The sequence below is a fragment of the Anomaloglossus baeobatrachus genome, chromosome 4 (genome assembly GCF_048569485.1).
Source record: "Anomaloglossus baeobatrachus isolate aAnoBae1 chromosome 4, aAnoBae1.hap1, whole genome shotgun sequence".
Taxonomy (NCBI): domain Eukaryota; kingdom Metazoa; phylum Chordata; class Amphibia; order Anura; family Aromobatidae; genus Anomaloglossus; species Anomaloglossus baeobatrachus.
Window position 1 is genome coordinate 25,882,743 of NC_134356.1, and position 26,605 is coordinate 25,909,347.

General features: G+C 44.6%; 1 protein-coding gene across 1 annotated transcript; it reads left to right on the top strand.

The window, feature by feature from the left end:
- Window positions 1-3,163: 3,163 nt before the first annotated feature.
- On the top strand, window positions 3,164-5,526 carry LOC142302798 (E3 ubiquitin/ISG15 ligase TRIM25-like). Its single transcript, XM_075343910.1, is given in 2 exon segments — window positions 3,164-4,447; window positions 4,449-5,526. Coding segments are annotated over 2 exon segments (1,602 nt in total). The 3' UTR covers window positions 4,767-5,526.
- Window positions 5,527-26,605: the final 21,079 nt, after the last annotated feature.

The following is a 26,605-nucleotide window of genomic DNA, read 5'->3' on the forward strand; positions in this document are numbered from 1 at the left end:
TGGGGCTCCCCATCCTGAGAATACCAGCCTTCAGCCGTATGGCTTTATCTGGCTGGTATTAAAATGGGGGAGGACCGCACGCCGTTTTTTTAATTATTTATTTATTTTACTGCACAGTATAGACACGACCACCGGCTGCTGTGATTGGGTGCAGTGAGACAGCTGTCACTCAGCGTGGGGGCGTGTCTGACAGCAACCAATCACAGGCGCCGGTGGGTGGGGAAAGCAGGGAATACGAGATTGATTCATGAGCGGCCGGCATATTCAAAGTAATTGTTGCCACGTATTCTCTGCACAGCTGTTCCTCGCCGCGCTGGTGATCGGGGAGCGGTATGAGCCGGGGGAAGAAAAAAACCGAGCGCCAATGTTAGTATGACTGAGAACAGCAGAAAAAAAGGTAAGTATACTGAATTTAATTTAAAAAAAAATTAAAAAAAGATCGCTAGTGTAAAAACGCACATGCACGAAACGTGCTGAACACGGACATACTCCGTGTGCGGTACGTGCAGGCACGGACCCATAGACTAAAGCGGGTCCGTGCCTGCGTGCTGCCAGCCAAAAACGGACATGTCGTCCCGGTAGAAAAGCGCACACACTTACTTACGACACGGACACACGTTTTGTGTGATTTTACGTGTGTGCGCCATCTACCATTGATTAACATGGGTCTCCGTGTGTACGTGTCTCCGGTACGTGCAAATACGTACCGCACACGTACAAATGACACGGATGTGTGTTGCGGGTCTATGAAAATGTTGTTTTAACCTCAGTAAGATCCATTCAGAGGCTGTGATTGGCTCACACTTGGAATGAATCCTCCCACGTATACAACGCACAAGAGACGCAGAAATACACGCGATATGAAAAAGAAAAAAGCAGATAATGTGGGGAGATGCTATATCTCTCAATTAGTGGGACAGAAAGAACAAATAAATAATTGATAAATACGCCCCACATATAAGAAAAGAAAAACAATACACAGTGTTCGCCGCTAGAGGTCTCTGCAGTAGATGAAATCCAACTGTAAAAATATATTTAATGTGTATATAATTGTACATAGCCCGTATCAGATTACACAAAGTGACCTGGGGAAAAAAGTATAATAATTTATAATGCACATAACCCTAATTGTGCAAAGATGAATAAATAAATATCAAGTGATAAACGGCATAAAAAGAATAACAATAACCCAGATTGTGCAAAAGGCAAGAGGTAGATAACAAGGGATAAACAAGCAATTCATAGTTAGAAAAAAATGTATATACAGTATGTGTGGGCTGAAGAAACAGATACTGTAGATAAAGTAGAAAACATTCACACAGCAGCCCAGAAAATACAATGAGGACCTGTTGTCTGGCTGCAAGAATGGAGGGAGCAAAAAGACCTAGAGGGATTACTGGCCACCTTGATGCACGTTTCGCATAAGCTTCATCCCGAGGGACTTAATAACGAGCAGTTGAATGCTAGAAAGGGCTCGACTCGTGTACCCAGTATAATAGAAGTCCATAGGGGAATGCATCTTCCCAATGACATCCATTATACTTGGTTCATGTGTTGAGCCCATCCGAGCACCCGAGCATGGTAGTGCCCGCTCATCACTACTATTTTTGAATAATATATATATATATATATATATATATATATATATATATATATACAGAGATACATATCTATAAGACTATAATGGAATAACATAGTCATACATCAAATTTAGAGGACTAAATACTTGTCAGGCTGTGTGTGCACTTTGCGTTTTTTCCTGCGTTTTGGCTGCGTTTAAAACTGCAGCGTGTCATTGTCAAAATGCATGCGTTCTGCTTTCCCAGCAAAGTCTATGAGAAGTCAGCAAATTCCATGCTCACGTTGCTTTTTTAAACGCAGCATTTTGGATGCCAAATATTTGACAAAATCAATGCGATTAAAAAAGCAGCATGTCACTTCTTTTGTACGTTTTGGTTGCATTTTCCACCCATTGAAATCATTGAGGTATGTCAAAGCGCAACCAAAATGTTTAGCTGTGCACTTGCACTGCATTTTTGTTGCGTTCTGCATGCTTTTTTGACAAAAAAAGCAGGTCTTTCAGTCTCAATCTCTCTGTCAGTGTCGGTCAATCTCTCTGTCGGTCGGTCTCTCTCTCTCTTTCTCACCGATCACCGATGCAGCACTGCACAGCTGTTACAAAGCTCCGGCGGCTTCTCCAGCTTTTGAAAACGCTGGCCGCTCATTATTCCATCTCGTATTCACTGCTTCCCCCGCCCACCGCTGCCTTTGATTGGTTGCATTCAGACGAGCCCCCACGTTGCGTGACAGCTGTCTCACAGCCGCCGGTGGGCGGGTCTATATCGTGCAGTAAAATAAAAAAATAATTAAAAAAAAAAAGATGTGCAGTCCCCCCAAGGTAAAGCCACACGGCTGAAGGCTGGTATTCTCAGAATGGGGGAGCCCCACGTTATGGGGAGCCCCCCAGCCTAAAAATATCAGCCAGTAGCTGATGCAACAGTCCTGGGACTCTACTCGGATCATCACGAATTGCCCAGGTATGGTGGCAATCAGGGTAATAAGGAGTTAATGGCAGCCAATAGCTGTCACTAAGTCCTAGGTTAATCATTGCGGGCATCTATGAGACACCCCCCATGATTAATCTGTAAGTTAAAGAAAATAAAGGATTTTTTGGGTGTATTTGTTTATTTGGAATAAAAGACAAAAAAACACACCCTCTTTCACCACTTTATTAATCACCAAACAGCGCTCCAGGTCCAACGTAATCCACACGAGGTCCCACGACGCTTTCAGCTCTGCTACATCAGAAGCTGTGAGCGAGCGGCCACAGACCATGACCGCTCTCTGTGAGCTTCATGCAGCAACTAAAGTGAGTCGTGCTATCAGCTGTGACGTCACTCAGGTTAGGCTACTTTCACACTTGCGTTCGTCACAATCCGCCGCTATGGAAAATAGCGCAATCCGTTAACGGCTTTTTTGTTAAATGCAGTGTTTACAGTTGTCCAGTCTGCCAGAGGGTGCATTTTTTCTGCACTTGACAGAACGCAGAATTCGCACATACCCTTACAATTCTGCCGCACCCTGTGTCTACATAGTTAAGTTCCACCTTTGCTTTCTGAGTATCAGGCACTTTCAGTTTCATTTCTTCCTTCTTCCCTCAGCCATGGCGTCTGCTATTCTGAATGACGAGCTGCTCTGCTCCATCTGTTTATCTATTTTTAAGGCTCCTGTAATGCTGAGATGTGGACACAACTTCTGCCGGGTCTGTATTGATCGTGTGCTGGATACACAGGACGAGTCTGGAGTTTATTGCTGTCCTGACTGCAGAGAAGAGTTTCAGGAGCGGCCGGCGCTGATGAGAAACATATATCTTCATAATGTCGCAGAACGTTTCCTGGTTACTCAGAAAGAACAAGAGGAGATCACCGGGATCTGCTGCACTTACTGTGTGGACTCTCCTGTACCTGCTGTTAGATCCTGTCTACACTGTGAGGCTTCTCTGTGTGAGAAACACCTGAGGGCTCACAGCAAATCACCAGAACACGTCTTATCTGATCCCAGCACTTCTCTGGAGAAAAGGAAATGTTCTGTCCATAAGAAGATCCTGGAATATTACTGCACTGAGGACGCTGCTTGTATCTGTGTGTCCTGCAGTTTGGCTGGAGAACATCGGGGACACCGGGTGGAGATGCTGGATGAGGCCTCAGAGAAGAAGAAGACGAAACTGAGAAATGTTCTCCAGAATCTGAAAACAAAGAGAGATGACATTGAGGAAAGAGTTCAGAGAATGGAGAAACAAAGGAGAAAAGCTCAAGAAAAAGCATCTGGAGAAGCCGAGAGAGTCACTGCCCTGTGTACAGACATCAGGAGACGGGTGGACGACCTGGAGAAGAAGGTCCTGAGTGAGATCTCCAGGCAGGAAAAGGAAGAGTCACTGCCACTGTCTGCTCTGATCCATCAGCTGGAGATAAAGAAGGACGAGCTGTCCAGGAAGATGAGGCACATTGAGAAGCTGTGTAACATGACTGATCCACTGACCGTCTTACAGGAACCAGACACCGGGGACTTGTGTGATCCTGAGGAGGAGGGAGGTGATGAGGACACAGGGGGACATGATAAACAGCTCCATGATGGAGGTGACCTGGATGTGGCTGTGATCTCACACACATTACACACATTATGTGAGGTAATAACAGGTATAGGGAGCGGGATCTATGTGGAGGGTCCTGCAGACATATTACTGGATGTAAACACAGCGGGTAATAATCTCCTTATATCAGACGACCTGAAAACTGCAACCTGCACAGAAAGGGACCAGAATCGTCCAGAAACAGCAGAGAGATTCCAGTGTAATCAGGTGATGAGCAGGAGGGGATTTACCTCAGGACGACATTACTGGGATGTGGAGATCAGTAGATCAGGGAAGTGGATCGTGGGGATGTGTTATCCCCAGTATAGACAGGAGGTGGCAGTCACTGATTGGAGAGAATAACAAGTCCTGGAGTTTGTGGAGATATAATAATCAGTATTCAGTGATACATGACAGGATAGAGATCCGGTTACCTGACAAGATCTCCAGTGATAGATTCAGGATCTGTCTGGATTATGAGGCCGGGCAGTTGTCCTTTTATGAGCTGTGTGACCCCATCAGACACTTACACACCTTCACTGCCGCCTTCTCCGAGCCTCTTCATGCTGCGTTATATGTATATAACGGTTCTATAAAGATATTAGGGGGAAGCAGCAGCCGGAAGAATCCATCATAATATAAGAAACTGGTGATAAAGAATATAATAGTGAAATGATCATGTGACGTTTGCTGATAATCTGATGCTAATATTATATCCTCCTGATCATATATCTATACGCTGCTTATAATTCCCTCTGTTACTAGAAGACATTTTTAGACCTTTGTTCTCTTCTTCTACAATGGAATCTCTGATAAGATTTTCTTCAGTTTTTCTCCATTAATGAGGCGACTATTAAGGCTATGTGGCCAATGTTGCGTTTTTATGTGGAGAAAATCTGCAGAAAAAAGCAGCAGAAAAAAATGCAGCATTTACATTACATGTGAACATGGACTAAATTTCAAGCAAAGTGGATGAGACGTCATGAAATCTCCGTCCTCGGTCTGAAGTCGCCGCTGAATTGTGCGGATTTGGTGTTTTTTTCTTTATAATCTTCAGGATTCACATCTGCACAAAACGTATCAAATAAGGGGACAATGCATAAAAAATACCGCAAACACGCAATAATCAGAGAAGAATGTTATTGCACTCGTTGTGCGGATCCTGCAGAAAAACGCAGCATTTACGCTTCGTGTGAACACGGCCTCAGTGATACATTTTTATTACATTTTTTATGGGTTTTAATAAAGAAAAATAATAAATTGCGCCTTTTTTTTCCCCGCCATTTACTGATCCCTATAAATAATCTGATCGCTGTGTTGTTCGGGTCGTTACGATTACAGGGAAACAAATATGTCCATGTTATTTGCTGATTTGTGATGTTTATTATTTTATAAAAAAAAAGTGTAATAAAATGACATTATTCTATTTTTTTTATCTTTAGTAATTTTATTAGAAGAAAAAAAAAAACCCTCTTTTCTTCTCCCTCCATTGTACAGGACACATACGCTGCTCTGTACAATGGAGCTCTATGTCCTGTGTAATCTGCTGTGTAAGAGGCTGCATTGTAGGTTTATTCATATAAAATCCTCCTTACATCATCAATTCCTAGTGGCTCAACAGCTAGAGCAGCTAGAAAGCTAGGAGGCTGCTGGACACATGTTTGAAAGTTGCTGGTTTGAATCCAAGGTGGTGAAAAAAAAATGTACTTGTAATTTTTTCCTCATTTCTTTATAATAGTTTTATGGGAAGAAATGAATCTCTTTCCTTCACCTACAAAGAGATGCAGTATCTATCTATCCCTCTATCTATCTATCTATCCCTCTATCTATCTATCTATCTATCTATCCCTCTATCTATCCTCTATCTATCCTCTATCCATCTATCCTCTATCTATCCGCTATCATCTATCCTTCTATCTAATCTATCCTCTATCTTCTATCCTTCTATCTAATCTATCCTCTATCTTCTATCCTTCTATCTATTCTATCCTCTATCTATCTATCTATCCTCTATCCTTTCTATCTAATCTATCCTGTATCCTTCTATCTAAACTATCCTCTATCCTCTATCCTTCTATCTAATCTATCATCTATCCTCTATCATTCATCCTCTATCCTTCTATCTAATCTATCCTCTATCCTTCATCCTCTATTTTCTATCCTTCTATCTAATCTATCATCTATCCTTCTATCCTATCTAATCTATCCTCTATCTCCTATCCTTCTATCTAATCTATCATCTATCCTCTATCCTTCTATCTAATCTATCCTCTATCTCCTATCCTTCTATCTAATCTATCCTCTATCCTTCATCCTCTATCTTCTATCCTTATATCTAATCTATCCTCTATCCTCTATCTATCCTCTATCTATCCATCTATCCTCTATCTATCTTTCCTCTATCTATCCTCTATCCTTCATCCTCTATCCTTCTATCTAATCTATCCTCTATCTTCTATCCTCTATCTTCTATCCATCTATCTAATCTAGCCTCCATCCATCCATCTATCTAGTCTATCTATCTATCTATCTATCTATCTATCTATCCCTCTATCTATCTATCTCTCTATCTATCCCTCTATCCCTCTATCTATCTATCTATCTATCTATCTATCCCTCTATCTATCCATCTATCTATCTATCCCTCTATCTATCTATCCCTCTATCTATCTATCCCTCTATCTATCTATCTATCCCTCTATCTATCTATCTATCTATCTATCCCTCCCTCTATCCCTCTATCTATCTAGCTATCTATCTAGTCTATCATCCCTCTATCCCTCTATCTATCTATCTATCCCTCTATCCATCTATCTATCCCTCTATCTATCTATCCCTCTATCTATCTATCTATCTATCATCTATCTATCCCTCTATCTATCTATCTAGTCTATCATCCCTCTATCTATCTATCCCTCTATCTATCTATCTATCCATCTATCTATCTATCTATCTATCATCTATCTATCTATCTATCTATCATCTATCTATCTATCCCTCTATCTATCTATCTATCTATCTAGTCTATCATCCCTCTATCTATCTATCCCTCTATCTATCTATCCATCTATCTATCTAGTCTATCATCCCTCTATCTATCTATCCCTCTATCTATCTATCCCTCTATCTATCTATCCCTCTATCTATCTATCTATCTATCTATCTATCTATCTATCTATCCCTCTATCTATCTATCTAGTCTATCATCCCTCTATCTATCTATCCCTCTATCTATCTATCTATCCCTCTATCTATCTATCCCTCTATCTATCTATCTATCCCTCTATCTATCTATCTATCTATCTATCTATCCCTCTATCTAGTCTATCATCCCTCTATCCCTCCCTCCATCCCTCCATCTTTGCAGCTGGATAATCTGCTTCTGATTTCTCTATTGCAATATAGAGGTCAAGTTTACCAAATTTTCCTATGCTTTTCAGTACGGGCAGTGGCTCAGTGGTAGAGCTGCTGCCTATGGAGCAGTGAGCTTTCACAGTTCACGGGTTTGAGTCCTGGCCACCCTGATAAACCAGACCTGATGAAGATTTAATTTAATGTATTCACTGCACTGAGGGGAGGAGCCGGGACATCAGCTGAGAGCTGCGGGAGTGCGGGACACACCTCTAAAATCAGGGCAGTCCCTCAGGATCCGGGACGGTTGGGAGATATGGTTTAGGCAGTGTACCCCCGCAGTCCCCTTCGGGTCACCGGCTAACCTTACAGCCAGGACCCGCCTCTCACGGCCAGGAACAGTGCCCGCACCGCTCCCAGCAGTTTAACCCCCCTGAATGCTGCGATCTTTGCGATCCCAGCATTCAGGAGGCAGGGAGAGGAATCACTTATCTCTCCCTGGTGATTGGGTCCCTGTAATGCGATCACAGAGACCCGATCGCTGCCATGGTAACCATGGGCGTACCCAGGATGAAAACTAGGGGGGGGGGGGCAAGCCATGGTCGCTCAGGTTGTAAAATATTAGAACGGAAAAGCTGAATGAAACGAAAATTTTAAGAGAATTGAATGTAATTATAGCAGCGCTTTATTAGTTATTACAATTATTTACTTGCAAATGAATTTAGATTTTTCTTCCGATTACGTCTTGTACTAATATAATTTTTCTTGGGTTTGAAGAAAACTTGTTCAAAACTTTTGTTTCAATCCAGTCCCAATTTCCAATTAGTGATAGGCTCCGCCCACACACATCCGGTCATAAAACGAGTCTTTCCGAGACAGGGCGGGAGAGTGGGCCTTTAAACATTTCTACTATATAAAACACCTTTTAGTGCCCCCCAGAGAGAGCCTAACGTTCAATCTGCTCTCACTGAGTGTCCGCTCACTTTATGTAGTGAAGGGAGCTGTCACATTGTGTCAGATCCATATTGATGGACACATCACTCACGAGCACCAGCGATACCGGCCGAATAACCAATAACGCGAATAGTAATGATTACACTCGCTCATCAGTGATCACTATTATACACCTATTGGAAAACATGGAATTTATGGTTAAATGTCTCTAGGCTGAGTCGCTTCCTCTCAATTTCATTTCCTACAGAAATAAATAAGTAAATAAGAAGCAAACTAATAAATAATAACTGGAATACATTTGAACGATTAGTTGTTTTAAAGAAAAAGGTGCGTTCACATGCTGCGTATGCCCCCGGAAGAAGGCATTAGATCGAAACCTATAGGTCGGGGTTTCCTGGATCCTCACTCCACGACTCAGGTATATGTTATATTATTACTGAATTTGACTTTTTTTTGCTTTTTTCAATTGCACCTGCTTGATGTCCTCCAAATACCACAATTTTTTACCTTGGATACCTAATCTCTATGGTATGTGGCAGTAGCCTTTTACATTTAACTTTGTAAGTGGTGGCTGGTGGACATTTTTGTATGGTGCTTTTGTCTAGCTACAATTTTATGTCTCTTTCACTTTATCTCTTCTTACAATACTACTGAGCTGTGGAGTGAGTACGCCACCTGCTGGTCCTCTCACCAAAGTCTCTTTTAATCCTTTTATGCCATTTTCCTGTTTATATTAAATACTTAATAAACTCATTTTCTAATTTCACAAAATTGCCGTTGTACAGTTTTTCTTCCTTTTTTCTGCATTTATGTTCTGTATATGGCTCTATTCATGTACACATTATGGCACGGCTCGATAACCCGTGTATGTTGTTTGTTCTAACTTCTATTACATGCTGCGTATTTCAGCATTTATGCAGCGCAGGACCTTAAACAGCACCATGTGACCGGACATCGTCACCGGTCACATGCTGCTTCCGGGTCCTAGAGCCCCCCACAAACACAAACTGTATACAACCCCCCATAGGGCTCCCATCTCATATACAGTCCCCTCTTAGGGCTCCCATCTCATATACAGTCCACCCTTAGGGCTCCCATCTCATATACAGTCCACCCATAGCGCTCCCATCTCATAAACAGCCCACCATAGGGCTCCCATCTCATATAAAGCCCCCCATAGGACTCCCATCTCATATACAGCCCCCCATAGGACTCTCATCTTATATACAGCACCCCCATTGGGCTCCCATGTCATATACAGCCCCTCATAGGGCTCTCATAGGGCTCTCATATCATATACAGCCCCTCCATAAGGCTCACATGATAGGAGCCCTATGGGGGGGCTGTATCTCATATAAGGCCCCCCATAGGGCTCCCATATTCAGCCCCCCATCATATACAACAGCTCCCCAGACCCCCAGACTGTCTGATTTAATATTTACATTTTTTTTTACTTGTGGCAGTGTCGCGGGCGGCGGGGCGCTGCGCTCACCACGCTCGGGTCCGGCGCTGCTGCTGCTGCTCGGTGGCTCGAGCGATGGGCCGGATCCGGGGACTCGAGCGGCGCTCCTCGCCCGTGAGTGAAAGGGGGTAGTTTGGTTTGGGGATTTGGTCCCTGACGCCATCCACGGTTTGTGGTGAGGTTGGGCACCACCACTGCTATTAACGGGGATCCCGGGAGCGATGGCAGGGAGCAGCTGGGATGTTTCTCTCCCCTTCGTTGGTAGGGGGTTGGTGGTCCCGGGGCCCGGTGAGGTGACGGGGAGGCAGGGTTGGGAAGGTGCAGGGTCGCTTGGACTGCGCAGTGCGGTGCCGGATGGCAAGGTAATACTCACTCATCCACAAATGGATGCAAAGTCTCTGGTAAAACAAACGGCTGGATGGACGGATCCCGCAGCTGGCTGCTGTGGCTTCTCCCGGACGGTTGGTGGTGGCTGCCTTTCCCTGCACCTTTTGTGTCAGTTTGGTCCCGATGGCTTCTCACCGGTAACCCGCTCCCCAGCGTGTAGATGTGCCGGAGGAGCCCTTTTGCCCACAGGCTCTGGCCCTGGGAACTCTAGCTGTGGCGGTAGCTGTATTTCCCTTTTGCTGTTTGGACGGTTGCCTTCAATCGGGTCTTGGCTGTTAGGAAAACCCTTGGGGTTCCGGTCACTGACGGATTTGACCTATTTAACAGCGACTCCAGGCCTGGTCGGGGTCCGCAGGCCCTGCCGGTTTGTGCTGGCTTCACTTTGCTTCCCGGTTCGGTACCGGCGGGCCACCGCCCGACCCCGGTCCTACGGCTCTGCATTGATCTGCCTCTCCTGCAGACGGCCACCACCGTCTGCCAACCTTGCTCTTGGTGCCCGGGCCACGTACCCGGACATTTTTAGACCTTTGTTCTCTTCTTCTACAATGGAATCTCTGATAAGATTTTTCTTTACTTTTTCTCCATAAATGAGGCGACTAGTAAAGGTCAGATCGGCTTTTCTTATCATCTTTGGAAATTGTTGATTTTTCTTTTCTGTACTATTGTAATAAAGTGCTCAACAATTCGTAAGGAAACTTCTTAGTGATAAGTAGAAATTTGCCATTTGCCAATCTAATAGATGGATAATAAAGAACAGGTCACTTATATCTGACTCAGATCATCTGATGATATAATTGTTACTGTCCTCCATTAATATCTGGGATTGTTGTGGAATATCTCATTCTTGGTCTCAGTCACACTGATTGTAACTTTCCTTCTATATTTTCTTCTTTTGGATGATTCTGATTTAAATGTGTATTAAGAAATATTTTTTTCATAATCGTTTATTAATTTAAAGTGAACAGCAAAAAAAAAAAGACAAAAAGAGGTAAAACTAAATTGAATAAGTGCAAACAATAAAGTACATTCAACCAAAATACAGTGAAATAACTTGCTTATCAAATTTTTTAGTGAATGTGTACTTTGCTAAAACATAAAAAGAAGAGTATATTTTCCAAGTAAAGAAGAAAGGAAGAATGGAAAAAAAGAGAAAAGGGGAGAGGGAGAAAAAGAAGGGGAGAAAAAAAGAGATAGAAAAAGCAGTGAGTAATAGATGGGAGCGGAAGAGGAGTAAAAGAGTAAGCTCAGGTAGGGAAGGGAGGGTAAGTATCAGTACGGATGGCCGGACCTGTGGATGTTCGGATTTGCTGTGTTCGGCCTCACTGAGAACCAAAACTTAAGTGCTGTCAAATGGTCCTAGTAAAGGCTAGTGGACTGACAAAAGGAAGTAAATGGGGTAATAGCAGGACAATTATACATACTATGTTTGTCTGAAGATAACATGGTCATCAGACTGCTACACTGGCCCAATGTTTAAACAAAATTAATATTCCCTGCTTCCTCCACCCACCGTCTGTGATTCGTTGCTGTCAGTCTGCTGTATTGTAGTGTAATAATAAATAAATATATAATGAAAAAAAAAATGACGTGGGGTCACCCCCCTATTTTGCTAACCAGCTAAAGCAGCAGCTGCAGGATGATGTCAGGTTGGGAAGGGTTCAGTATTCATGGATCTTCCATCCTTGAAAAAGCAGCCCCCAGTTGTCAGCTTTACCTTGGCTGGTTAGGAAAAATAGAGTGGGCACAATGTCTTAAATAAATAATTGAAAAAAAGAGTGTGGGTTGCCCCCATTTTTGATAACGAGACATTGTAAAGCAGAGAGCTGGGGTCTGGTATTATCATGGGGTGAGTCCATGTGAAGCTGCCGTAGCGATAATGTTCGCTATGGCAGCTATCACAAGGATATCACAGATGCGACGGGGGCGGGGACTATCACGCTCGGCATCGCAGCATCGGCTTGCGATGTCACAGCGTGGAAAGTACCCCGTAGTGTCGGGATGTGTGCGGTGAAGATGAGGGCATTCAAGCCTCACTGTCATGTTTTTCACCCCAGAACTGATAGACCTTGCAACGAGCTGACTTGTTGACTCCGATCTTTTGCCTGGAATTTTTCTTCGCTCCCCGGTTCGGTACCGGCGGGCCACCGCCCGACCCCAGTCCTTACAGTTGTGCGTCAATCGGCCTCGCCTGCAGACGGTCACCACCATCTGCCAACCTTGCTCTCAGGTGCCCGGGCCACGTACCCGGACACGGTCAGTCAGCTCCTCTACTACCACTTCCCTAAACTGATCTGCTTCCTTTTCCCGCCTCCAGGACTGTGAACTCCTCGATGGGCGGGGCCAACCGCCTGGCTCCGCCCCACCTGGTGTGGACATCAGCCCCTGGACGGAGGCAACAAGGATTTGTGTGTGACTGATGTGCCTAACCAGGGTGTGGGGTGTGTTGTTGCAGTACCTGTGACGTCCTGGCTTCTCCAGGGCACCACATGTGTCTCCATAGTAACTAGTGACGCTATTCTCGCACCTCAACTGCCGGAGGACAATAGGGACTGAGGACAGGAACTGGACCATGCGCACAGCACACAGGCAAAGTGTATAACGTAATAAATTCTATATTAAGAAATATTATCTTTCAAATTCATGATTTTATACTAAGGACACTGATTTTGAACAACATTATTTCTTTGTGTATGGATACTGTTCAAATTAACCCCAACTAAAGTTAACCCAATAGAAAAGCCTATCAAATAAAAGAAAATATTTGTTTGTATTAATTCCATATTATATCTACCTATTCTACCAGTGAAAAATATGAAAAATAAATATTGTGCTGCCTTAAATATCATAAAATACCATAATATACTAAGCTAAAAAAGTGAACCACAATATTATTGCATATACCCCTATTAATTTCTAATATATCAGTGTGATAAGAAATAATAAATATGAAATATTAAAATACATTAACATACTCAGTAATGTGCAACCTATACCCATAAATACAAATATGTTACATTTTTTTGTTATATTTAAAAAAAAATGACTTTTTAAGGAAATGTCTTCATTATTTCTACGAACGGGATCAGGTTTTCAAATGATATCATCACAGCATCATGGAACTACGATACACCACACAAACCAACCACCACATTGTCAGTAAGTATTATCTATAATCTAAAATAAAATACTATTAAAAACATATAAAACTACATCAAATTACTAAAAAAATACACTGAAACCAAAATTTTCATTAAGTCCCACTTGACTTACAGCGTCCAATCTTAAAATCCATTTACTTTGCACTTGTGATAGTTTTTTTTTTGCCAAATTACCACCTCTCACCCCTAAATTCACCACATCTATCCCTTTTACCTTGAGGAGCTTGGAATCACTTTGATGATGATAGTAAAAATGTCTTGCAATTGTTTTTAATAACTTAGGGTCTTCCAAATCCTTACCACTATCAATATCTCGTACATGTTTCCGAGTTCTTATTTTGAGTTCCCTAGATGTTAAACCTACTTACAACTTTTTACAAGGGCATTCTGCATCACATATGACCCCCTTCGTGTAACATCAGATATGTTGTTTTATTTCATATTCTTTTGTGCCACTTGAATTACGAAACTTTGTACTTTTTGTCATGTTTGGACACGCTACACATCTCCCGCAAGGAAAGAATCCCCTGGTATTAAGCCAACTTCTACTTTTACTGGTCTCAAAATTACTGTGTATCAGAATATCTCTGATGTTTTTGGATCTTCTTGCCGTGACTGAAGGAGTGATTGGAAGGTAATTCTTCAGAATCGGATCACTTCTCAAAATTCTCAATGTTTTTTAATGATGTTTAGGTATTCACCCCACTGTTTCGTATAGGTGGTAATTAACCGCACCTTGTCATCTTTCTTTTTATTGAGATTTTTGTTTTTTTTTATATAGCAATTCATTTCTTGGAGTGTTTTTCGCTCTATTGTACCCTCTATGGACTTGTCTTTTGCTATATCCTCTTTCCAGGAATCTATTTTTCAGAATATCTGCCTGATATTCAAAAGTATCTTCATCTGAACAAATCCTCTTTATTCGGAGATATTGTTCTACGGGGAACCCATAAATTATGGAAGAAAGATGGGAAGAATCAGCTCGCAATAAAGAGTTTGTAACAGTCTCTTTCCTGTATATATCAGTCATAAGAATTCATTGTTCATTGGTATTGATCAAAATGTCCAAAAATTCCAATTTCCTGCCTGCCTTATATGTTAATTTAATATTAACATCATTGTTGTTTAACCTTATCATCATCTGATCTAATTCTTGCATACTACCATCCCAAATGAACCAGATAGCATCTATAAAGCGCATCCATTGTTGGATACGCTCAGTGCCTGGAATCGGATTACTGCAAAAAATTTCTCGTTCCCATGCCCCTAAAAATAAATTTGCGTAGGACGGGGCGCAAGCTGCCCCCATTGCAGTTCCCTGTAATTGAAGGTACATTTGTTTATCAAAAATGAAGCAATTATGATTAAGAATGAACTCTTACAGAATCAAAAGCAACTCAATCATATCCGGTTCCACATTGCTAGTTTCCAAAAACCATCTAGAGGCTCTTAAGCCATTTGTATGTTTAATTGAGGAATTAGTTCACATTCTGAGTTTACAGGCTGACTCTATGCCAGTAAATATTGTTGAACAAGTCGGATCACTTGTTTTCATGCTTTTTCTCAGAAGTAAATAGTTATGACCTTCAAACAATCAAAGTATTTTTGCTGGCGGAGGGAGTAAACTTTTATTGCAAAACATTGTTGGCACATCACAATCCTACAAGCAGCGTTTTTTTCTTTCTCAATTAAACATGTAACAATCGGCTTCCAAGTGGTTTGAACAGATTCTAAAGTTGTTGTTTCTCTTCCCGTCCTTGATCCTATCAGCAACTGAGTCACGGTTGGTAAATTGTCCTGTCTGTTGTAGCCACAGCTTGGTTCTCATTATAGAGCATGGAAACACGTGCATTATTACTCCTTCTGAAAAGGTCTTCTTGTTGGTATGAATATCACAATTGGTAACTGTCACAAACACAGCCCGGCAGATCTGCAGATATCCCAAATCCCAAACGATTCCAGTATATATATATATATATATATATATATATATATACACACACACACACACACACACACACACACACACACACACACACAGTACAGACCAAAAGTTTGGACACACCTTCTCATTCAAAGAGTTTTCTTTATTTTCATGACTCTAAAAATTGTAGATTCACATTGAAGGCTTCAGAACTATGAATTAACACATGTGGAATGAAATACTAAACAAAAAAGTGTGAAACAACTGAAAATATGTCTTATATTCTAAGTTCTTCAAAGTAGTCACCTTTTCCTTTGATTACTGCTTTGCACACTCTTGGCATTCTCTTGATGAGCTTCAAGAGGTAGTCACCGGAAATGGTCTTCCAACAGTCTTGAAGGAGTTCCCAGAGATGCTTAGCACTTGTTGGCCCTTTTGCCTTCACTCTGCGGTCCAGCTCACCCCAAACCATCTCAATTGGGTTCAGGTCTGGTGACTGGAGACCAGGTCATGTGGCGTAGCACCCCATCACTCTCATTCTTAGTCAAATAGCCCTTACACAGCCTGGAAGTGTGTTTGGGGTCACTGTCCTGTTGAAAAATAAGTGATGGTGCAACTAAACACAAACCGGATGGAATAGCATGCCGCTGCAAGATGCTGTGGTAGCCATGCTGGTTCTGTATGCCTTCAATTTTGAATGAATCCCCAACAGTGTCACTAGCAAAGCACCCCCACACCATCACACCTCCTCCTCCATGCTTCATGGTGGGAACCAGCCATGTAGAGTCCATTTGTTCACCTTTTCTACAAAGATACGGTGGTTGGATCCAAAGATCTCAAATTTGGATTCATCAGACCAAAGCACAGATTTCCACTGGTCTAATGTCCATTCCTTGTTTTCTTTAGCCCAAACAAGTCTTTTCTGCTTCAGCGATGTGTGCTGACACAGGAGCGAGGAACAACATCGGACTGTCGCGTCAGCGTAATTATGGATTACGCCGACGCTGCACCGATGATACGATTATGATGCTTTTGCGCTCGTTAGTCGTATCATCGAGCCTTTACACACTACGATGTCGCATGCGATGCCGGAAGCGCGTCATTTTCAATTTGACCCCACCGACATCGCACCTGCGATGTCGTAGTGTGCAAAGCCCGCCTAAGTCTTCCAGGTCCTGAAAGAGCAAAACAGCCCCAGACCATCACACTGCCACCACCATATTTTACTGAAGGTTTGATGTTTATTTTACAAAATGCTGTGTTACTTCTATGACAGATGTCATGAGACATACTCCTTCCAAAAAGTTCAACTTCTGTCTTGTCAGTCCAGAGAGTGTTCTCCAAAGGTCTTTGGGATCATCAAGATGTTTTCTGGCAAAACTGGGATGAACCTTTATGTTCTTTTTGTTCAGCAGTGGTATTCATCTTGGAACTCTGCCATGCGGCCATTTTTTGCCTAATCTCTTTCTTATGGTGGAGTCATGAACACTGAACTTGATGAGTCGTCACTGCACTCTTGGGGTAATTTTGGTTGGCAGGCCACTCCTGGGCACGTTCATCACTGTGCCAAAGTTTCACCATTTGTGGATAATGGCTCTCACTATGGTTCACTGGAGTTGCAAAGCTTTAGAAAAACAAAATTGAGACTTTGAAGTGGCCTAGTCAAAGTCCAGACCTTAGGCTATGTGCACACGTTGCGTTTTTTTCAGCGCGGAAAAAAACGCACCCTCTGGCAGAGGGGAGAATTGTAAACAATGCGTTTTGGAAAAACGCATCAAAAACACATGCGTTTTTCATGTGTTTTTCATTCGTTTTCCATGCGTTTTCTTCAGGTGCGTTTTTGACCACATGATCCAGTGACAGTGCCACAGTACATCCAGTACACAGTGCCAGCCTTCCTGCAGAGATGTGAGTGTTGTCCACAGGAGAACGCAGCTGCCCATGCCCACGATTTGGGTTCAGGCTGCTGTGGAGCTCTATGCTACCTGCAGAGAACACTCTTGTCTCCGCAGCATAAATTGACATGCTGAGGCTCGGGAAGCCACGCCGCAGGTCAGTTTATGCTGCGGAGAAGAGAAGCACAGTGGGCACGGGATTTCTAAAATTCCTTCCACTGTGCTTCTACTGCACAACGCAGCGTTATGGACGCAGGGAAAACACTCCGCGCCCATAACGCTGCAAACCCTGATTGTGGGCACACAGCGCCTAAATTGTGTCTATGGATGTCAAACATATATATAACGTCTCACCCCCCCCTGCATATTCTAAGCTGGCGCCCTTTAGTGCCTTTCACGTGGCACTAAAGGGTGCCTAGCCTTGTATTTAGCCCAAAAAAATAAAAATAAAATAAATGACATGGGGTCCCCCCTATTTTTGATAGCCAGTCAGGGTAAAGCAGACAGCTGTAGCCTGCAAACCACAGCTGACAGCTTCATCTTGTCTGGTGATCAATTTGGAAGGCTCCCCAAGCTGTTGTTTTTTTTATTTATAAATACTTAAAAAAAAAAATGTGGGGTCCCCCTCAAATTAGATCACCAGCCAAGGTGAAGCTGACAGCTGGGGTCTGGTATTCTCAGGATGGGAAGACCCATGGTTATTGGACTCTTCCCAGCCTAAAAATAGCAGGCCACAGCCGCCCCAGAAGTGGCGCATCCATTAGATGTGCCAATCCTGGCGCTTCGTCCCAACTCATCCCGCGCCCTGGTGCGGTGGCAAACGGGGTAATAAATGGGGTTGATACCAGATGTGTAATGTCACCTGGCATCAAGCCCAGCAATTAGTGATGTCACGGCGTCTATTTGATACCAGACATAACTAATTGACAGTAATAGCAAAAAAAATTGATAACCAAAAAAAAATGTATTTGAAAAAACACTCCCCCCACTATCCTCTTTCACCAATTTATTGAAAAGAAAAAAAATTGGGTCCGCAGTATGCATTTTTGACGTCCCACGTCGCCTCTGGACCTTCTAGAATATGGGGGGCACGCTCAGGGAACGTGTCCCCCATTTTCTAGTAGTGTAGACCCTCCATTTGAGGAGAGTGGGTGCAAAGAATCTGCACCCGCTCTCCCCGGCTCACAGCTGTAGTGTGCCGAGCAGCAGCCAGCGCAGCTCACACTGAACACAGGAAGTCGTCAGCTGCTCGGCACATGTGACCGGCGTGCACTGTGAAGGAGGGGGCCGCGGGGGATCAACACTGTGACAGGTACGGGGGTTACCGGGGGACACCGGAGGACACCGGGGGGAATAGGGGGTGACCTGGCAGGGCCTGGGGAGCAGTTTTCTGTCGCATGTGTTATTGCACATGCGACAGAAACAGAGGAATAGGGCGGCCGGTGCGCTGCTGTGGGCGCGGCCATGTTGGATTTTTGGGAGGGGGATCGGGGGTCGGGGCGGGCACTTTGGCGACACCGGGTGCTTTCCTGAACTTTGCCAGGTAGTGAGGTCAACAGGAAACCTCTTGACCTCACTTCCAGGTAAATGCCTGCGTTCTGTATGCCGACAAAGCCCGCGGACCGCAACAAAAAAGCAGCTCACTGCGTTGTAGCTGCTTTCTGACTCGCATCACTGATTTCAATGGGGGAGAGAACGCAGCCACAACGCACAAGAGAAGTGACATGCTGCTTTTCTTTCTGCACCGATTTTTGGCATCCAAAACGCTGCGTTTAGAAACGCAGCGTGTGCACTGATTTTTTGGCTTTCTCATACACTTTGCTGGGAAAGCTGAATGCATGCAATTTGCCACTGAAACGCTGCGGTTCTAAACGCAGCGTTTCCGCGGTAAAAAACGCAACGTGTGCGCACAGCCTTAATCTGATTGAGCTGCTGTGGCAGGACCTTAAAAAGGAGGTTCATGTTCAGAATCCATCCAATGTGGCTGAATTACAACAAAATGAGTGTCGAAAATTCCTCAAGCGCATTGTAAAAGACTCACAGCCAGTTATCACAATCGCTTGACTGCAGTTTTTGCTGCTAACCAGTTATTAGGTTTAGGGGGCGATCACTTTTTCACACAGGGCTTTCTACGTTTGGATTTTTTTCCCCTTAATAATAAAGACCTTCATTTATCAACTGCATTTTGTGTTTTTTTGTGTCATTGTTGTCTAATATTTAAATTTGCTTGATGGTCTGAAAAATTTAAGTGTGAGAAACATGCAAAAGAATAATAAATCAGGAAGGGGCAAACACTTTTTCACACCACTGTATATGCTGGCTGCTCTGTTCTTATGATGCCAGTTATATCTTATAACTTATAATAATGTTATATCCAGATTTATCGGTGGCTGTGATACTATTGTGGGTGTGATTGTGGTGTTAAATCTTGTTGTCCTGTTGTTGCTACCTTACTTCTCTTGCTTTTCTCCTTAGTCTCTTACTGTTTGTTCCTGTGAGTTTGCAGTGTAACTGAGTTTCTGTTATCCCTGCATGTCTCATCTGTGCGTCCATCACACTCCTGCCCCTTTCTTCCCCGGACGGAGGGTCGTACAGATCAGCTTTACTCAGGAGTAGAGTAAGATATGGGACTCTGGTGTCTCCACCATCAGGGGTAATCCTGAGCTGAGGGGTAGCCTAGTGTCCCCTAGTGTGATGGACAGCATAGGAGCCCCTTGTCCCTCGCTATCCCACAGTGATATCAGGGCACAATTAGGAGGAAAGAATGACTCTTGTGCTGCTGACGCCTGGTATTGCAGGTCTAAGTTCAATTATTGTTTTCCCAACCGCCAACACTAAAAATCTCCCACTCTGAAAATATGCAAGCCCTTATGATAAAATGTTTATAGAAACATGATTAAAAATACATACAATAATATTAAAAATCACGAGAACAGAAAAAACAGAGGGACCCTGATATGAATATATAATAATAATAATAATAATAATAATAAATCATACATTACATTAATTATGGGTAATAATGAAATGCAAACAAAAATAAATCCATTTCACATAAAAATTAATTTGCCGAAAATAGGTATAATCCCTTTAAAGATCTTCCTCAAGGGAATATAATTGTCCAATGGATTCCTATATATGTGGACAATAATTTAGTGGCTATGCCCTTCCACAATATATCATATAAAGGGAAGCAAAAAAAATATGTAATTTTCCCCCTCCTACACTACTTCCTACACCCTTCACCTCTTACTGCACATTTATCAACAGTGTGATTTTTCAGGGGTGTGTACGATGCCCTCCTTCATAATATTTAGAGGCCTACCTCAAAAATTGTCTTACATATACACTGCTCAAAAAAATAAAGGGAACGGTAAAATCCTACATCCTAGATCTCAATGAATGAAATTTCCCAATTGCAAATCTTTATTCATTCCAGATTGAAATGCATTGAGAACAATAATACATAAGAATGATTAATGTAAATCAAAATCAATATCTCATGGAGATCTGGATTTGGGATGATTCTCAAAATCAAAGTAGAAAATCAAATTACAGGCTGAGCCAACTTCAGTGGAAATACCTCAAGACAAGGAATTTAGGCTCAGTAATGTGTGGTGACTTCCACGTGCCTGTATGACCTCCCTACAATGCCTGGACATGCTCCCGATGAGCTGGTGGATGTTCTCCTGAGGGATTTACTCCTGGACCTAGAATAAAGCATCATTTAACTCCTGGACAGTCTGTGGTGCAACGTGGCATTGGTGGATAGAATGAGACATGATGTCCCAGATGTACTTGATTCAATTCAGGTCTGGGGAATGGGCGGACCAGTCCATTGCATCAATGCCTTCATCATGCAGGAACTGCTCATACACTTGAGCCACACCAGGCCTAGCAGTGTCATGGATCAGAAGTAACCCAGGGCCCACTGCACCTGCATATGGTCTCACAGTGGTTCTGAGGATCTCATCAAGATACCTAATGGCAGTCAGGGTACATCTGGCGAGCACATGGAAGCTGTGCGGCCCTCCAAAGAAATATGTCCCCACACCATTACTGACCCACTGCCAAAACGGTCATGCTGAAGGATGTTGCAGACAGCAGATAGTTCTCCACGGCATCTCCAGACCCTATCACATCTGTCACATGTGCTTAGTGTGAACCTGCTCTTATCCATGAAGAGCATAGTGCACCAATGTTGAATTTCTTGGTGTTCTCTGGAAAATGTCAATAACCCTGCATGGTGTTGGATTGTGAGCACAACACCCACTTCTGGACATTCGGCCCTCATGAAGTCTGTTTCTGACAGTTTGAACAGACATATGGATATTAGTGTCCTGCTGGAGGTCAATTTGCAGGGCTCTGGCACTGATCCTCCTGCTCCTCATTGTACAAAGGAGGAGGTAGTGGTCTTCTGCTAGGTTGTTGCCCTCCTCTGGTGTACTGGCCTGTCTCCTGGTATCTACTCCATGCTGTGTATACTGTACTGACAGACACAGCTAACCTTTTTCTCACAGCTCTCATTGATGTGCCATCCTGGATGAGCTGCACTACCTGAGCAACTTCTGTGGGCTGTACACACCACCTCATACTTCCTCTAGGGGTGAGGGCAAAGACAAAATACAAAAGTGACCAAAATAACAGCCAAAAAGGATGAGAACAGAGAACCTGAGACATTAAAATGCTCGGGTGCTCGGTACTCGAATCAAACAGGTCAAACTCTCTGAAAGTGCCCTACTTGAGTAATGAGCATAATGGATTGGGCAGTTCGGCTCTCCGCCCACATACAGCCATAAGCACAACATTTCCATTTGAGGGACGGCAGGGTTCTTTTTACTTTGGACACACTACATATGAAAATGTTGTTTTAACCCCAGTAAGATCCATTCAGAGGCTGTGAATTGCTCACACTTGGAATGAATCCTCCCACGTATATGTGACACCCTGGGCAAGCCAGGGGTCACAGGTCATGACACCACCACACCCTACACCCCGGATAGGTACACCGAAGCTACCCAAAAATCCTTGTTGCCTTCCTGCAGGGGCTGATGTTCACACCAGGGGGTGGGCCAGGCGGTTGGCTCCGCCCACCGAGGAGTTCACAGTCCTGGAGGCGGGAAAACCAGGCAGTTTTAGTGAGAACAGTTTGAGAAGAGGACAGTGTGAGATGAGTTTGAGAGTGAAGTGGTAGAGGAGCAAGAGAGAGGAGTAAAAGTGGAAGAGAAAGTGACAGTTGAGGAACCTGAAGTTTGTCCGGGTGCGTGCCCCGGACTGAGACAGCAAGGTCAGCAGACGGCGGTGACCATTTGCAGGAGAGGCTGATCGGAGGTTGCCGAAAGGACCGTGGACGGGTGGTGGCCCGGCGGTACCGGAACGGTATACGAAAAGAAGCCAGCACCATTGGCAGGGGCCTTTCGGATCCCGGCAAGGCTAGGAGTCGCCGTGAATTTGCCAAATCCGTCAGTGAAGGGGACCTCCTGGGTCTTCCAACAGCTAAGTCCCGATTGAAGGCAACAGTCCAACCGTAGGAGAGAGACACCGCCACCGCCAAGGCACCAGTTTCTCAGGGCCAGCGCCTGCGGGCAAAGAGGGGCTCCTCCGGCCCATATCCAAGCCGGGGAGCGGGTTACCGGTGGGAACCCATCGCTACCAACATAGACTTAGGTGCAGGAAAAGGGACCGTCACCGTCAACTACTGGGGAAAAGCAACAGCAGCCGTCCGTGGGAACCGTCTTTCCAGCCGTGTGTTTTACCGAGAACTGTGTCCCCGTCTCAGGCTGAGTGAGTACCACAGTGCCGTGAGGCACAGCGCTGCCCCCGCATCCCTGCAACCCACAAAGCCCTGCACCGGCCCCGCCATCCCTCATCCCCCACCTCATCACTGGGCCCCGGGACAACCACCCCCTACCCACGGAGGTGAGAACCAACAACCTTGCTGCTCCCTGTCACTGCTCCTGGGATCCCCATACAGAGCAGCGGTGGTGTCCACACAATAACCACAACCGTGGGTGGCGTCACGGACAATAAACAACCCCAAAAACCAATCCCCTTTCACTCACGGGCGAGGAGCGCCGCTCGAGTCCCCGGGATCCGGCCCATCGCTCGAGCCACCGAGCAACAGCAGGCCGCAGCAGCAGCGGCAGCCGGACCCGAGCAGTGGGAGAGCGTAGCGTCCCCTCCTCCGCCCGCGACAACTTGGCGTCACGAACAGGATCTTACCGCTCTGCCGTTGGGTAGAGGTGCGCCTTGTGACCGCCGGAGGTGTCCGGCCGAAATATTTTGGAAGTCGCCATCTTTGGCGCGAAAAGTTCCCGCTCGAGCGTCTTCTCGAGTAGTGGAGGCGCGAAGGCCAAACCCCCGCCCCGATAGAGGAGGGGCCGGAAAGAGGCTAAGGGGGACGGAAACAAGATGTCTGCGCTCGACGGAGTCGCTGGAGGAGCGGTGGTCGCAGCCGCAGTGGCACCCGTGGATGGGAATGGGCCTGCCCAGGTCCCGGCCGTGCTGGCAGGAGGTGCCGCGGCCCCCGCTCTCACTCAGGTGATGCCGTTCTCCTTGCCCTATGTGCCCGGAGCTACCTGGCTACCGCAGTATGACGGGAAACCTGATGCTTTACAGGTCTTCCGGAAAAAGCTTAATCCGCTTCTGGAATTGTACCCCCTGACCGATAAGCAACGTGCAGCGGTAGTGCTGGGCCAGCTAACCGGCGCGGCTGAGCAGGAGGCGGAGACCTGGGCCGAAGGGGACCGGTTCTCTGTAGCCACCATCTTTGAGAAGCTACAGACTGCCTTTGAGACCCGTACCGAAGCTGGGCTGAGGATGCAGTTTTACCAGTGCCGGCAATGGTCTGTGGATAGCATTCGGGACTATGCTTTACATCTGCAAACCGCCCTCCGCACACTAAAGCGGGTGGACACTATCAATGAGGCGGACAGCAACAAGATGTTAGTAGAGCAATTTGTGCAGGGGATGAGGTCCTCTGAGGATCGCAAACAACTCCGGCTGTGGGCCCTGGAACACCCTGATGTGGACTTTGCTGTGTTAAAGGAACGGGCCATTAAAGCACTGCAACCCCCAGCTTCAGAAATCTTGGAGCCAGCCCCGTGGCCAATTGAGACAGCCCCCGTCGTGATGGCCTCTGCCCTACCAGCCTCTCCAATACCTACAGCTCCAAGCAGCACGATGGAAGAACTGGCAGCCCAGGTCCGCCGCATGGACGGAGACCTCGCCAAGATTCTCGCTGCACTCCAACCTTTGACCAGATCCCAGCCTCCAACCAAGATACAGCTCGCCGACAGCCCTGAGGATGTTCCCTGTTTGTTTTAATGTTTTGTTTATTGAAGCAAAAGATGATAATAATTCACATACATCAGAAATCACAGTCTTAACTAATACAATAACATTCACGTCAGATGCTTCCCGTTTTAACTCTACGACTCGAATTACTCCTGAAATAGACTGAACCATCTGGAACTGGGGAAGTCCGACTTAATTTAGTAGCCTGGTTTCTGTACTAAGCTGCAACATTTTTAACAACAAATTCAAAGAAACATGAAGTAGGGGGGAGCTAGAATCTAGTTAAGCGAATTTTAATGCCTGAAATTGAGCTCCATAATTAGAGTTAGAGGGTTAAGAGACAATAGGAAAGGGGGGAGAGAAAGAAAGGAGAGAAGAGAGGAGAGGATTTTGGTCCTAGATCCGATCACTCCGTGATAAGAATTATTAGACATCTGTCACTCATCTCAATGGAAGGGGGTGAGGGGTGGCTCATAGACCCCTATGCTGCCTTCTGCGAAGTCACTATTGAAAATTGAGGTTTAGACTTATAGACCTGCCAGCCTTCCCAGACCTGGAGGAAAGAGAGCATATTTTGACGCGAGAGGGCTGAGAGTTCTTCGACGTGATATAATTGGTCGATCTTCGTCAAAAGCTGCGCGAGAGTAGGGGTTTTCGTTGTGCGCCACAGTTGGGCTATGAGAAGCTTACAAGCTGAACCTACAAATGACGCCAGTTTTGAAGAGGCTTTATCTTTAGGCCACATTGGGAAGTTCAGGAGCATCTGTCCAGGTTCCAGGACCCCCTGTTTGCCTGTGAGTTCAAATATTAACTGTGATGCTATCTTCCAGAAGGTCTGGATAATCGGACAAGTCCACCACATGTGCAGATAAGTACCCCTGTCTCTCACGCAGCGCCAACATTGATCTGAGTTGGAGGAGCTCCATGTACTAGACGAGGTGGGAACAATGTACCACCTCGTTATCACTTTAAATGAATTCTCTTGAACTCTCACACAGCATGACGGACCGTGTGAGGCATTGTAAATTTGGTTTGTTTGTAAATCAGTAAATGTAGAGCTCAGGTCCCTTTCCCATCTCAGTATATATGCTCTCTTTACCACCAGTTTTTTTGTAAGCAGGGTATGGTATAAGTTAGAAAGAATTTTCCTGGGAGCTCGGGTTTGCATGCAAAAAGATTCGAATGCAGTTAAAGGTCTGTCGAGATGAGTATGAGGTAATAATGGCTGAATCACATGTTTTAACTTTGTATGATGAAGAAACGTGAGCTTAGAGAGGCCTGGGTTCATGCCCATCTCCCGTTCAGATATCAGAGAGCCGTCCATCAGAAGATCAGCCAACGGAACATTCACCTTGGTCAGGAAAGGGGATTTCGTGGACGCGGCCCGGTTTACATCGGCATCTAAGATGTCGGAAACTTGGATTAGAGGGGAGAGAGGCGGGGCCAATATCTCGCTGTTCTCCTTCCATTTGTGCAGGAGAGTTCTCGTAAGCTCATTTATGGAGGATCTTTTGTCCCTCTGATTAGCAGGGGAAAGTAGCATTGCTCGCAAAGATGTGGGGGCTACCGTGTTTCCCCGAAAGTAAGGCCCTGTCTTACATTAATTTTACCCCCAAAAATCCCACCCTGCCTTACTTTCGGGGGAGGCCTTACATTGGAAAAAAAAAATAACAATTTTTTTTAACAATAAAATTATCATTTATTAACAGGCTGAACAGTATGGTCAAACAAATAATCAAACAAATGTCTCAAGAATATCTTGTTACGTACTAAAGTTCCGTATCATTACGGTATTTTCATGTATAACATGAAAAACAATGAACAGTAACGAACAGTCTCAATACCGTATGTAACACCGTAACATAAAGCAAGATTTATTCAAGGACAACCATGTCATCCTCTTCTGGAACATCACCATAAACATCCAAGTTTTGAGGTTCCTCTGGAATTGCTTGGGACTCAAGTTTCTGCAGAATCATTGGGCCATATCGCTCATGTGTAGCCACGGCACTGTCCAGAAATGAGCAGGTCTTGTCCAGGTAGCCAGTT